Below are 13,672 nucleotides of genomic sequence, written 5' to 3'. Positions count from 1 at the left end.
CTTTCGGAACTATCCATCCATCCATTTTCTGAGCCGCTTCTCCTCACTAGGGTCGCGGGAATGCTGGAGCCTATCCCAGCTATCATCGGGCAGGAGGCGGGTTACACCCTGAACTGGTTGCCAGCCAATCGCAGGGCACATACAAACAAACAACCATTCGCACTCACAGTCACACCTACGGGCAATTTAGAGTCTCCAATCAATGCATGTTTTTGGGATGTGGGAGGAAACCGGAGTGCCCGGAGAAAACCCACACAGGCACGGGGAGAACATGCAAACTCCACACAGGCGGGACCGGGGATTGAACCCGGGTCCTCAGAACTGTGAGGCTGACGCTCTAACCAGTCGTCCACCGTGCCGCCCCTTTCGGAACTATTATTATTAAATTATAGAAATTAAATTGAACTTTAAATTTATCATCATAAACTGTTGTGTTAATGGTTGACAAATCAAATTACATGATGAAAAATAAATCAATAAATGGTTTGTTTTGTATATATTTATTGTTTTACACAATGTGCCACAATGATTTTGTTTGTTGCCAAGTTAACCACACAAGCTGCTGGACGAGAGGATGCACAATGATGTTATACATAAACAAAAATCATAATTCAGCCTACAGCTGAAGGACCATGAACACATTCATGTATTAAGACAAATGGTAGCTTTTACAAAAATGGGAACCACCTCTCTCTCTCTGTATGAATCTGTATTTGTGTTTGTGTGTGTGTGTTTATATATATATATATATATATATCAACTCTGTCCCAGTGAAGTATGACAGTGACACACTGAAGACCTGTGCAGAAACAAAGCCAAAAAGCTGTCCAAGTCTGAATCTTTATGAACCCTCTAAGTTCCTTCATTTACTTGAATGTCGTGTAATGTAAATAATTTGAAACAAGACCCGTTTCCTTCCAGTTCAACTCTAATCTTGCTCGACGTTTGCACTGCAGGACAGGATAGCTAGCGCAAGCTGCCTCAAATAAAAGCGCTGAATCATAGACCGATGTCTGTGTCTAAACCCCCCAAATAAAAGAGTACCCAAGTGGTGTTGATAGGTTATTTTGACATTCTTTAAATGTGACAATAAAACAAAATACCATACATAACTGTGTGGTGGAAATAAAGCTATAGTAAACCAGGCAATAGTACACTAAACCTGATGGTTTCCTTTAGAGCTTCACAGGTAGACAAAATTGTTGGTACCCTTCCGTCAAATAGAGAAAAATCCACAATGGTCACTGAAATAAGTTGAAGCTTACAAAAGTAAAATGTACTGAAAATTAAAAAACAAAAAATCCGCCCTTGCTTCATTTTTACGTTGCAGGAGAATTATTTTTAAAAACATACTAATGAGACTAACCTGTAAAACATGATGGTACATTAAACTTAATAACTGTTGCACAACCGGCCGCATGCTTCAGGTCCAGTGTATTGTTCTTGCCTGTTTTTTGTTGTCTTGTTAATTTTTTGTCAGTTTCAAGTTATTTCTGTGACTGTTGTAGGTCTTTGTTTAACAAAAGGGTACCAACAATTTTGTTACCGTCTTTGCTTCAATTTCTTCTGGTTTTAAGATCCTTTTTTGGTTCACCCTCAGTGCTAATGTAAACTTGACATACAGTATAGGCTACATAGAGGTGCCTTTATCTTAGGTGCCAGACAGTTGGCGTAGAAATTGGTGGCGAGCTATGGTATATTGAAAGTAGCAGGGTATGGATTTCATGAAATCAGAGCGGCTATTCAATGATGGAATGTGGCTTTGTATGTTTCCCTAAAGCATTAAGGGTGTGGTTGCCCTAGCCTAACTTATCGGAAAGTAGTAGATAACTGCTGAAAGTCTTTTTGTAACTGTTTTGTTATTGATCAAAACTTACATTTAATAATGTGCACGGCTTCAATTTTCCAGCTTTGAGACAAAAAAAAATCACATTTGAACACTGTATGATTTTATCCTTCCTCAATGAAAACCTATTTCCATTTAAGTTGCACATTTCTTTGTCAGTGTCTTACACCTGCGCAAAGTGTTTCAGAGTGACACAAACATACTCTCGTCACCAAACCAGATCTTTTGTAATCATTGAGGCAGAATAAGTGATTTTTCATAATCCATATTTCTACATTGTGAAGTGTCTTGTGTAGTCGTATTCTATTGTGGGAATGACAGCCTGAACAAACTTGAGAAAAATGAGAAGGTACCTGTACACCACAGTCAAGGACAAAAACATGCATTGTTTGTTAATGGAACAAAAAACATATCTCAAGATTCAACCACTTGACTTGTTGTGCAAGAAAAAAAAAAAGGAAAGGATACATATGCACTCCAAGCTCGCCACCTCCTTCAGCCACCGTCTCAATGATTTTTTTCATCACTTCAGCATGTCTAGAAAAAGAAAAAGGATCATCAGTGTCCCATTGTAAGTCATAGAGGACATTTCCCACTGAAAAATAACCAATCAAGGGGGAATTCATTTTGGAATCCTATTACATAATATTTTACTCATAGATTTTAGCCACAAACGTTTTTACACTAGAAAATACTTATTCTAAAAGTAAATTATATTCCAATAATATAATTAAAAAAATAAACAATTGAATAAGAAAAAAATGGGAATTGTGTTTCGCAAATCAATTGTAAAATAATAAACCACACCTACTGATAATCATGAAACACGTAAAAGCAGTCAGTGCAGAAGATGAAAACATCTCTGCCAAAGTTACAAAGGTTGTGAGGAGTTGAAATTTGTGTCACATCCAGCTTGTATGTGGCTTGACTTCATGAACTCTAAACAAGGCCACCGATGCACTCTTTGCCAACCTGGAAATTAGGCCTCTCAATATTTATAGAGGAGTTTTTTTGATCAAACCATTCCGCAACAAACTATTGTTGGTAGGTAAGTCATGACTGACAATTTTTAATGCCTGTGAATATTCTCATTTCATTCTCAGGGCATTGAATCGATCGCAACTGGACGGTTCTGGTCGTCCTAGAAGATGTTTCGCCTCTCCTCCGAGCTGGCTTCAGTTCTTGCACAATGCTAGTTAGGACAGCAGTAGTTAGACCTCAGAATTTCTAATAAGTAAGGACAACAGCAAGGTTTCCTCCTCTCTCGCAACTATGCTCACCTGCAGGGGTGGACAGAGCACATAGCGGGCGGAGGAAGGTGTGGATGGTTCTCAATGGTGACTGTCTTCTTCACATGGTCCTGGCTGATGTCCTCATACATTTGTTCCACAGACAAAGGCTGCCTGTCCTGGAAGAGGTCACAAAAACTTGATCAAACTAGAAACCTCAAGTACCTGAGAATGAGAGGTGATACAACAGGTTGGACTGGACATCAGGGATTCTCAAACTTTTTGGATGCAAAGACCCCTACCAGGAGAGACGTTTTTCATAACAATAATGCCAATTAAACATAATTAACATGGGGCATAAATCCTATAGGAAATATAAAGTTGCCAATTCATGAGAGGAAAGAGTTGTAACGTTACAGTAACAAATTCATGTTTTTTTTATAAGAGAAATAAAGTTGTAACGTTTTAATTATTATACTTGTCTAAAAGGTAAATTCAACTGAGAAATTCAACAACATTATGACAATAAAGTCATACTTTTCCAAGTCGTAATACTGTGACAAAGTCACAGTTTAATGAGGCAAGAAAGACATTTTAGCAGTTAACTACAAAGATACAACTTGTTCACCGAATATTGTTTTTTTTTTTTTTAATTGTAGGAAAAGACATTTGTTTTCTACAAAATAGAATTATATCCCCTCTAAAACAGGCCTATTGTTCTAAAAAAAAAAATTAATTTAAATTTATTTTTGTTTTAAAACTCATTCAGTGCCAAACATGTATTAATACGTACTTGAAAACTCATCCATTGAGTGCTGAACACGTATTAACACGTGTTTTGCCTTTTTTCCACTTGAAGTGGTAGAGGAGGCTCTGATGCAGCTCCACAGGGAATTAAAAGCTTGGAAAGAATATTATTGAGGCGCAAATGCGCCATTTTAGATTTGACAAACAGCCCTGAGAGCCTGACAGCACTGTTTGCGGGCCAAAAATCGCAGCGCGCACAGGCTGGAAGTCGGACGAGCTGAAGCATTTTTACACTCAAAGAGACAAAGTACATGTGCAGAATTCGTAGCATATGTATTGGGGTAGTTATCACAATTGTGTGTTTGTGTAAGAAATGTGTTATAACTGAGATCTTATATGATGAGGATCACGGTCGCCACGTCAATAGCCAGGAAACAACATGAAGCGTGATGACTGAAGGCCTGTGACCTCTTGGATGAGTCATCGCTGCGCTCATTGGGTAATTTTGGTTGGCCAGCCACTACTGGGAAGGTTTACTACTGTTCTATGTTTTTTGCCATTTGTGGATAATGGCTCTCACTGTGGTTTGCTGGATTCCCAAAACGTTCGAAATGGCTTTATAACCATTTCCACACGGATAGATTTTAATTACTTTCTTTCTCATTTGTTCCTGAATTTCTCTGATCTCTGCATGATGCGTAGCTATTAAGGACCTTTTGGTCGACTTCTCTTTGTCAGGCATGTTCTATTTAGGTGTGTTCTTGAGGACAGGTGTGGCAGTATTACACCAGGTGTGGCTAGAGAAATTGAATTCAGGTATGCTAAACCACAGTTACGGGAGGGAGGGGGGGGAGGCAAATCCCTTTTTCACACAGGGGAATGTAGGTTGTTTTTTTTCTCCCTTAATATTAAAAAAGATTTAAAACTGAATTTTGTGTTTACGTGTGTTGTCTTTGACTAATATTTAAATTTCTTTGATGGTGGGAAACTGAAATGTGACAAACATGCAAAAAAAAATAAGAAATCAGAAATCAAACACTTTTCCATACCACTGTATTTATGGTTGATACTACTAATATATGCAATTATAAAACATTTTAAGGGAGGCCGTCAATTAATTTGGAGCAACCCTTGGTCCTTGTTAGCATTGCTAAAATAAATTCTAATGACCTTGGGTCTTTCAGAACGTACACCACTAAGTAAACAATTCATACATATGCACGCCCGAACCAGTTTGTGTGTTAGATGCCTTGCTCAAGGGAACTTGAAAATGTTGAGAAATGGACAGCAATTAAGCAATAAAAGGTTAAAACCCAGAGTCTAAAGTAAATGATGACACAATAATGTAGAGTACAATGAGGTACATACTTCATCATATCCAAACAGCCAGAGTCGAGGGGTCTGGTAGTATTTATCGTACGTGATGTAAAGGTCATATGTCCTTGTCCGAAGGATTGCGTCTTCACTCCCGGGCTCCGCTTTCACTTTGGCTTGCACCATTTTACTGGTGTCCAGGGTTGCCTGGTGAGAGGAAACAGTGAGGGAAGGGCACACCTTGACCCGCAGACACTCACACATACATTGAAATAGGTAGGTGTACCTCATCCGTTTCCAGTAAGCCGCTTTCCTCATATTCTGAAAGGACGAAAACAAGTGAAAACTGTTATGAAACTGATAACTAAACGTCGTCACGATTCAAATACCTTCCATATCGGCTGCCTCTCCGTCTTCATCATCTTCATCATCATCAGAACATGCTGCAGATGTGCTATTCATATTCTTGTCCTTGAATCAAGTCAATATACAGTTGAAACATGGCTAGCACACTAGGGCACAAAGGGCTTACTCACACCAGGCAATCCGTACCGCGCTTGGGCCCACTTCACACCTTAAGTCCGTTACGATTGGTCGGGCCAGGCACAGTTGGTCAAGCACACGCAACATACAGGAGATGTGTCATACAGTTACTGTATGCAGTTTTGCAGTGGTGGGAGGTAACCAAGTACAAATACTTTGTTATCTTACAGATATCTATACTGCTGTAGGCGGCATGGTGGTCGACTGATTAGCACATCTGCCTCACAGTTCTGAGGACCGGTGTTCAAATCACAGCCCCGCCTGTGTGGAGTTTGTATGTTCTCCCCGTGCCTGGGTGGGTTTTCTCCGGGCACTCCGGTTTCCTCCCACATCCCAAAAACATGCGTGGTAGGTTGATTGAAGACTCTAAATTGCCCGTAGGTGTGAATGTGAGTGGGAATGGTTGTTTGCGTCTATGTGCCCTGCGATTGGCTGGCGACCGGTTCAGGGTGTACCCCGCATCCCGCCAAAAGATAGCTGGGATAGGCTCCAACAGCCCGCGACCCTAGTGAGGATAAGCGGCAAAGAAAATGGATGGATGTACTGCTGTATTTATTTTTCTGACAACTTTTTACATTTACTCCCTACATTTTAAACAAATCTGTACTTCCCCCTCCTTACTTTTTCAAAATAGATTTGTTACTTTTTTCAACCTCTGCAGATGACGACACAACGTAAAAAAGAGTAAAGTCAACCGCAGTTGAGATTTTGGTTGAGTGACTGATTTTTTTCAGCTATCATTTGCTTGCTCAGCATTTTTTTATTAGTTCATGTTAGCACATCTAATGGGAACACATTTTGATAGCATAAAACCCTGAGTAAAAGCTTGCTAGCATTTTTGGTACTAAATAGGTACTGTATATAATTTAAAATATAAAAAAATAAAAAATAAACTTGTACTCAAGTACATTTCAGAGTCTGCACTTTAATTTTACGTAAGTAAGAGAGTTTAAATAAAGGTAAATAAAAATAATAGGAAAAATAAATAAAATAGGTAAAATATTAGGTAAAGGTATAAAATAAAGTATTAGTTTATTTACACAAATATATGTACGTGTACTTTTGCCACCTCTGCTGTAATGTAATCATTACTAGAAAGTTATTAATAAGAACCCCTAACTTACAAAATAGAAATGCGTTAAAAATACATCACATGCACGAGCATAACACACATCCTATATTTAATGCGATAAATCTTCTCATCGTTGTGCAGAAAAGTAGTGTTATAAAAAGAAGATTCTACGTCCACGGCCTGCTCTGTCACACAAAGCCACGTGCACACAATATAGGTCATGGTTAATACGACCACTTCTCTCAACAATTATTATACTTGACATATGTACTGTATATTGTGATTATAGCCGCAGTTTACAACAAAAATAAAGAGATTACAGAATACAGCGTTGTAGAATGAAGTGATGGCACACGTTTTAAAGACCAAGTGCTTGAAGAGCAATGTGAGTGCTGCCCAGTGTGGGAGCGCAGTGGGTAAGGACCAAGTATGATTAAAATGGCCTAGTGTGAGTATATGACCAAAGTGTCAAAATTATTTAATTCCAAATTAAGTAACAAAGAGCTGAACAAAATAATAATAATAATTAGCTACCTTGTTATTGTCCAGTGAAATTTCCTGCACAGCATCTGTGACACCTAATACACCTAGAAACAAAGAAAGCACCGTTACAAATTTCATGCTCTAGAACAGTTGAGAGATCGTCCAAATTATCCAATTTAGGGCTAGAGCTAACAAATATTTTTAGACTCAATTATTCTAGCAATTATCCAAACAATTAATTGAGTAATTGGATAAAAAAAAATATTTTGCAATACTGAACAACATTTGCATGTGAGGTGCAAGTATTATTGTTGTCCACTTGGGATTGCAATCCTCACATTCCAGGCTATAATATCTGTGACTTTGAGTGTGGGTGTGGCTTTAAAAGATGAGTGACATGGGAGTCTGTGAATGAAAGTTGGCTCTTGGAGCTCAGGTTAGCGGCTGGCTGTGGCCAAAGCAACTTCTGTATGAATGTAATGATGTGTTTATTTTTTTACCGTTTGTTCAATAAAGCGATTACAAGTGCACCGGCTGCTGTGTCTATCCTTGACCACTAGTGGGGGAATTACAATACATTCTAATTAGCTATGGTAGGCTGTATGAATTTAGCTTATGTTGATACCTTGTGTTAGGGCTCTGTTTTTTTTATGCACTCTTTCCTCCTGGCTTAACTTATTTCTACATTGAGTGGTGTGTGAGTCTGGAGTAACATTAGTCGATGTCATAATTAGTCCCTTTGAAGCTACGAGACAGAGATTTTACTTGATTTTTATGCAATCGAATTAGTCAAGCTATTCGATAATAATTTCAGTCTTAATCGCAAATTATTTATTTACTACAAATAATGTATCTTTGTTCATCTAGCTATGCCAGCACCATACAGTATGTCATCAGTCCACAATGTATTGCACACTACAAGATTGCAGCTTGCTGTGTGTACAGTCTGAGTAACCCACCTTTGAAAGACAATGAAAAAGTACTGCATTGGACATTTCTTTCCATTTACAAAATTTCGGACCACTTTTTGTAAAAGCGGCACAGATTTCCTTGAAGCTCACATTACATATCACATATTACTGCTTAACTAGCATAGTGCTGGGAAATGTTGCCATGCCTGCATTGTGATAAGTGTCCACCCATCCCCCATCTCCATCGTCCTCCTCGATGATGGCCTCCAACTCGTCTGAGTACTCCATCTGTTTACAGCGCTTGTAACAGGGAACTGAAAAACCACACACGCACACACAAAAAAACATTCCCACATTCAGAAAGACTAAAAAAATAAATAATACTATGTCCAGTACTGTGTGTTATGCATACCCCCCATTCCATTTCAAATACTGTAACGCTGATGATTGAAATAGACACGTTGATATTATGATCAAAGTTGCTTGTAATATACTACAGTAATCCCCAGCTATAATGCAACTCATCTATCGTGGTCCCGCTACTATTTAATAATATTGTGTAAACCAATATAAGATTATGCGAAGTCTCAAAATTAAAAGGTACAGTTTGCAGCTTAAAAAAAAGAAGGAAAAAAAAGAAAACGTTTTGCCATATATGTTAAAACCGTCTGTATGACCAGATAGTAGAATATTATTACAATGTTTTGAACATTTATCCCCCTCTAGTGACATCTCATGCCTCTAATTTCATTTTCATTTTTATTTTTATTTTAAAACTAAACATGGTGCGACAAGAATAGCCAATCAGAAACTGTTGTGGCAGAAAGCTACATTCAAATCTTGCTAGCAGCTTGAAAACTGCTAACCCTCCCTTTAACACTGCGCTTAAAAATAAATTTAAACGGCTGCACTTAAATAATGATTGAAATGTATTGCACAAATTAAATAAAAATTGTACCTAAATGAAAGTTCTAAGAACAGTTCTTCAAGATTAAATGTATTGTACTAAAAATGTAAATACAACTGAACTGTACTTGTGCCATATTTCTTTGCGTACGACAATTTGAGAATCACTGCTCTATATATGGTTGTCTCGTTCGAAGATACAATTAATCTACCATACCATTAAATGAGTGAGTAAACTACACTAATTGAAAAGTTTTAAGTTAAAGTTGTATTTCGCTGTAACCAGCAAGATCCTGATAAAGTGGTCGGCAAGCCTATTATTGGGATATTTAGATTGTGAAGTGGTCTGCAAGTTTATTTACTTTTTTGTTAAGTGGTTCGCGACCTAAACAATTTTGAAAATGTTTTTACCATTGCGTGTGAGGAGAAATTGTTTGTCCGGGGGCAAATATGGCTTTACTTTAACTTCTTCCCCAGTGGCCCTGAGTGAAAATGGAAAAACAAAGTACTTTAATATATACAGTACAGTCGTCATTGAATTGTACTCATTAAATTACAACTATACCACTTTCAGCATCATATATTTAAATCAATGTATTTGCTGTATTAGTAACAAGAGTAAAATAAAAATTAATCAATTGTATCATAAAATATGGAAGAACAATGAGCAGAATGCTTTCTGCTAGTCAGGTTGGGTTTCCCCAGCAGAGAATTGCACCATTCTGTGAAATCTAACAAGGCTACAACAAAGTGATTGACATTCGTGAGTCACAAGGTATCACTGCCTTATTCCTTATTTTATACTGTCACAGTATAAACACTCACCATGCTAGCGAGAGGCAATAACTTTATTAGACAAGTTTAAAAGCACATTTCATTTGGATGAAAGGTACCGACCATTTCCAAGTGGGGCAGTGATGAACTAAGTGATCCCCAGCGGCTACAAACTGGCACAAAAAAAGAAAAGAATGCAACAGTGTGCTTTTATTATAAATGTGGTGTCTTATTGTGTATTTCAGTGATTCACAACCACTGTGCCACGGAGAATTATCTAATTTCACTTAACTGGTACGAAGATAATTATTTATGATCGGCATGTGTCTTTCTTGAATCCCTGCAAGTTTATTAGCTTTGTGTTCAACATGAATGGCCCAGAATTCACAGCGTATGTACATTTAAACAAGAACATCATGATTTTAGTATATACAGTGCCACCACAAAGTATTCACACCCCTTCATCTTTTCCACATTTTGCTGTTACAGACTAATTCTGAAGCTGATTTGAGTATAGTTTTTCTTAAAAAAAAATAAAAAATAAATATCCCATATTGACAAAGTAAAAACATATTTTCAGACATTTTTGTAAATTTATACAAAAATGTAAACATTCAAACATAATAGGCACATAAGTATTCACAGGCACCTAAGTATTCACACTCTTTGCTATGACAATCAAACTTAAGGTCAGGTGCATCTGATTTCCACTGATCCTCCTTGAGATGCTTCTACAACTTGAATGGAGTCCACCTGTGATAAATTCAGTTGACTGAACATCATTTGGAATGGCACACACCTGTCTATATAATGCCTCATAGTTGGCAGTGGATATAAGAGCAGAAACCAAGCAATGAAGTCTAAGGAATTGTCTGCAGACTTCCGAGACCGGATTGTGTCAAGGCACAAATCTGGGGAAGGATACAAAGGAATTTCAGCAGCATTGAAGAAAAGCAACGTAGTCTCAATTATTTGGAAAAGGAAGAAGTTGGAACCACCAGGACTCTTCCTAGAGCTGGTCATCAGACAGAGCTGAGTAACCGGGGAAGAAGGGTCTTATTCAGAGAGGTGAACAAGAACCCTATGGTCACATAGGCGGCGCTCCAGTGTTCCCTTGTGGACATATGAGAACCATCCGGAAGGTCAACCATTGCTAACGCACTCCACCAATCAGGCATTTATGGTAGAGTGGCCAGACAGAAGCCACTTTTCACTACCTGCCAAAGGTGCTTCAACAAAATATTAAGCTAAGGGTGTGAATACCTATGTATTATGTTTACTTTATCAATAGATTTGCACAACTGTCTGAAAATATGTTTTTACTTTGTCATTATGGGATATTTTATGTATATTTTTAAAAAGAAAACTATACTTAAATCAGTTTTAGAATAAGTCTGTAACATAGCAAAATGTGGAAAAAGTGAAGAGGTGTGAATACTTTGTGTGGACACTGTATACTTTGTGTTTGGTGGTGTGCAGTGACATTTCGCTAAAATAATGTGTCTTGGCTCAGTAAAGGTTGGGAAACACTGCAGCATGTGAAAGACTAACAAACAAAAAGCCAGCATATAGGGATCAACCTCACCTCTTCTGGTGTGATGACTCCAGTTTCTTTGAATTTTGATTCCTGTGGGATTTAACAACATTTTATAAATCTAAATTGACACATATTTGGGATATTCCAGAATTGGAGGACATTTTATGTCCCCACCCATGAAATTTCAAATAATCCATACACAAAATACAGAAGCATGCAGTTGTATAAATTAATAGTTGTCGTGAGAACAAAATAGCAGCAGCAAAAGGGATTCCTAGATATTCTATAAAATACAAAGTAGCTCTTGAGAATCTCCTAAAATGAGGTGGGTGAAAAAAAAATCTCGTCCCTCCCTCTTGATGGCGAACTTACATCTAAAAAATAAAATGAGATTAAAAATCACCTTTATGGTATGATTTAGTTTCAATATTTTTTCTTGGAATTGTTAAAACTATTTGTTTTATGACAGACATATTAGTTGTCTCTCAACATACACACAACCCTGTTACTAAAACATTTCTAAGCATCTGGAGGAAGAGGAAGAAAGTTAGCTCCATGACTCAGCAGAAACATCACGCGAATTGCACTGACCATGAGTTGACCTAATGTCTGCATCAAACTACGAGACAAATTTGTTCTTTCACGATTGCACTATGTCAGACTACTGCCATGAAATCTTGTCGTATCTCGGTCAGACAGTGGCAACACTACACAACATTTGTAACGATACCACAGTATCCCCCTTTTTATGATCACTGGGCTTTATCTTCTCAAATCAAATACTGTCGGGGAGGCGTGACCAGACAACGTGACACTTTTCACTGCAACCGGATAAAACCGTTACCATGGCGACAACAAGTTGTTGTCAAACAATGGATTGCAGCAGCAATGTTGGGGGGGGGATTTAAAAAATAAATTAATTAAATAAAACCTTTTTTTTTTTTTTTTTTTTAAAGTCTCACCGGGTGCTTCGGCAAGGACATTTTGGGCTGTCCATATTGAGGTTTGTTCACGCAGGCCTGATCTGGGAAATCACTCAAGATATCAAATCGGGTCTAAAATCCTGTCGTCTGATCTCCGCATACGGTAAGTGCTCTCTTCTAGTTTTCATTTTTTTGCACTGTCTTCAGCTGTAGTGCTGAGGGTCCACTCAAACAGATGTTCAGTTACTCGATATCAGAAACACATTAATATAAAAACATTTCGTTTTTATAATAGAGTTTCTTTTTTTTTGGTTTTGTTTTTTGGGGGTTTTTATGCACTGTTAAGCAAACACAAACATTAGCATTGATTTGCAAGTAATTAGAGTACTACTAAAATTAAATTGCCATTCAAATATTTTTTTTATTATTGATGTAACTGGAAATGATTATTCAGCAAGACGTTTTAAATCTGTTTTTCATTTGCCGAAGTGCAACAGGGTTGCACCAAACATAACATGACAACAAAACATATATACATATATGGTCCGTTTTTCATGAACGCCCAAATTGTGTTCCAATTCTGAAATTAATCATTTATCCACAGTACTTTTATGTCAGAAAAGAAATGTTCGACAAGACTCATTCCCCACACACTGACGTTCATTCTGCAACGCTGCACCGCATTTCTCAGAACATGTCGCTCATTTATTCACATTCTTTTGGAATAGAATTTAAAAAAACAAACAAAAAAAAACAAAGCATACCAAGAATTATTGTCCGACATTCATTATTTTTGCTCTGTTCACGGGTAAATGAAGGCATCCCTTGCTAGCGACGTGGTAGCTTGTAGTACAAATAAGTTTACCTTTAGAACTGGCGTGAGAAACTCGGCCACTCCGAGAGCCGTTCCTTTTACCGTGTTAATGACGTTCTGCATCTTGCGGACTCCTTGGAAACATACAGAGAAAAAGGGAGCTAACTCGACATAGTTGTTTCGAAACTGAGGGTGCGAGGAGCAACATTCACAAATCACATGACCGCTCTGGACACTTCCGGGCTCTTTCCGGGTCTCGCGAGACGACAGCGGTGACAGGGCGACTTCAATTAGGCTCGTTGATGCGATATGCCAGCGCGTCCGGCATATTGGATGTGGCACATCTGGCCGTAAACTAATGCAAGTAAATGGCAGTGGTGGGGAATTACCAAGTACAAATACTTCTTTACTGTACTTAAGTGAATTCTTCTTGTTCTTTTCTTCTTCCTCTTCTCAATCTGAGGACACTAAGTCAGGATCACCTGTGGGCAGCAGGCAGCCTCCAACGACTACATGAGTGGCCCATGGGTCTGTCCTACAACTAGATCACCAGTGATGAGTTATCAGAATCAG

At 38.0% G+C, this 13,672-nt stretch overlaps 1 protein-coding gene across 1 annotated transcript; it reads right to left on the bottom strand.

Annotated features, from left to right (window-relative positions):
- Positions 1-484: 484 nt before the first annotated feature.
- atg3 (autophagy related 3) lies at positions 485-13,358 on the bottom strand. Its single transcript, XM_061784893.1, has 12 exons — positions 13,151-13,358; positions 11,411-11,452; positions 9,949-9,998; positions 9,463-9,533; positions 8,352-8,459; positions 7,286-7,338; positions 5,526-5,607; positions 5,423-5,457; positions 5,191-5,343; positions 3,127-3,254; positions 2,315-2,383; positions 485-2,199 (listed from the first exon to the last, which is right to left on the bottom strand). Exons 1-12 carry the CDS (start codon positions 13,220-13,222, stop codon positions 2,118-2,120), a joined length of 945 nt encoding a protein of 314 aa, XP_061640877.1. The 5' UTR covers positions 13,223-13,358; the 3' UTR covers positions 485-2,117.
- Positions 13,359-13,672: the final 314 nt, after the last annotated feature.

The sequence above is a fragment of the Phyllopteryx taeniolatus genome, chromosome 1 (genome assembly GCF_024500385.1).
Source record: "Phyllopteryx taeniolatus isolate TA_2022b chromosome 1, UOR_Ptae_1.2, whole genome shotgun sequence".
Classification (NCBI taxonomy): domain Eukaryota; kingdom Metazoa; phylum Chordata; class Actinopteri; order Syngnathiformes; family Syngnathidae; genus Phyllopteryx; species Phyllopteryx taeniolatus.
The sequence above is the reverse complement of the archived record's forward strand: the minus strand, read 5'-3'. Positions and strand labels throughout refer to the sequence as shown.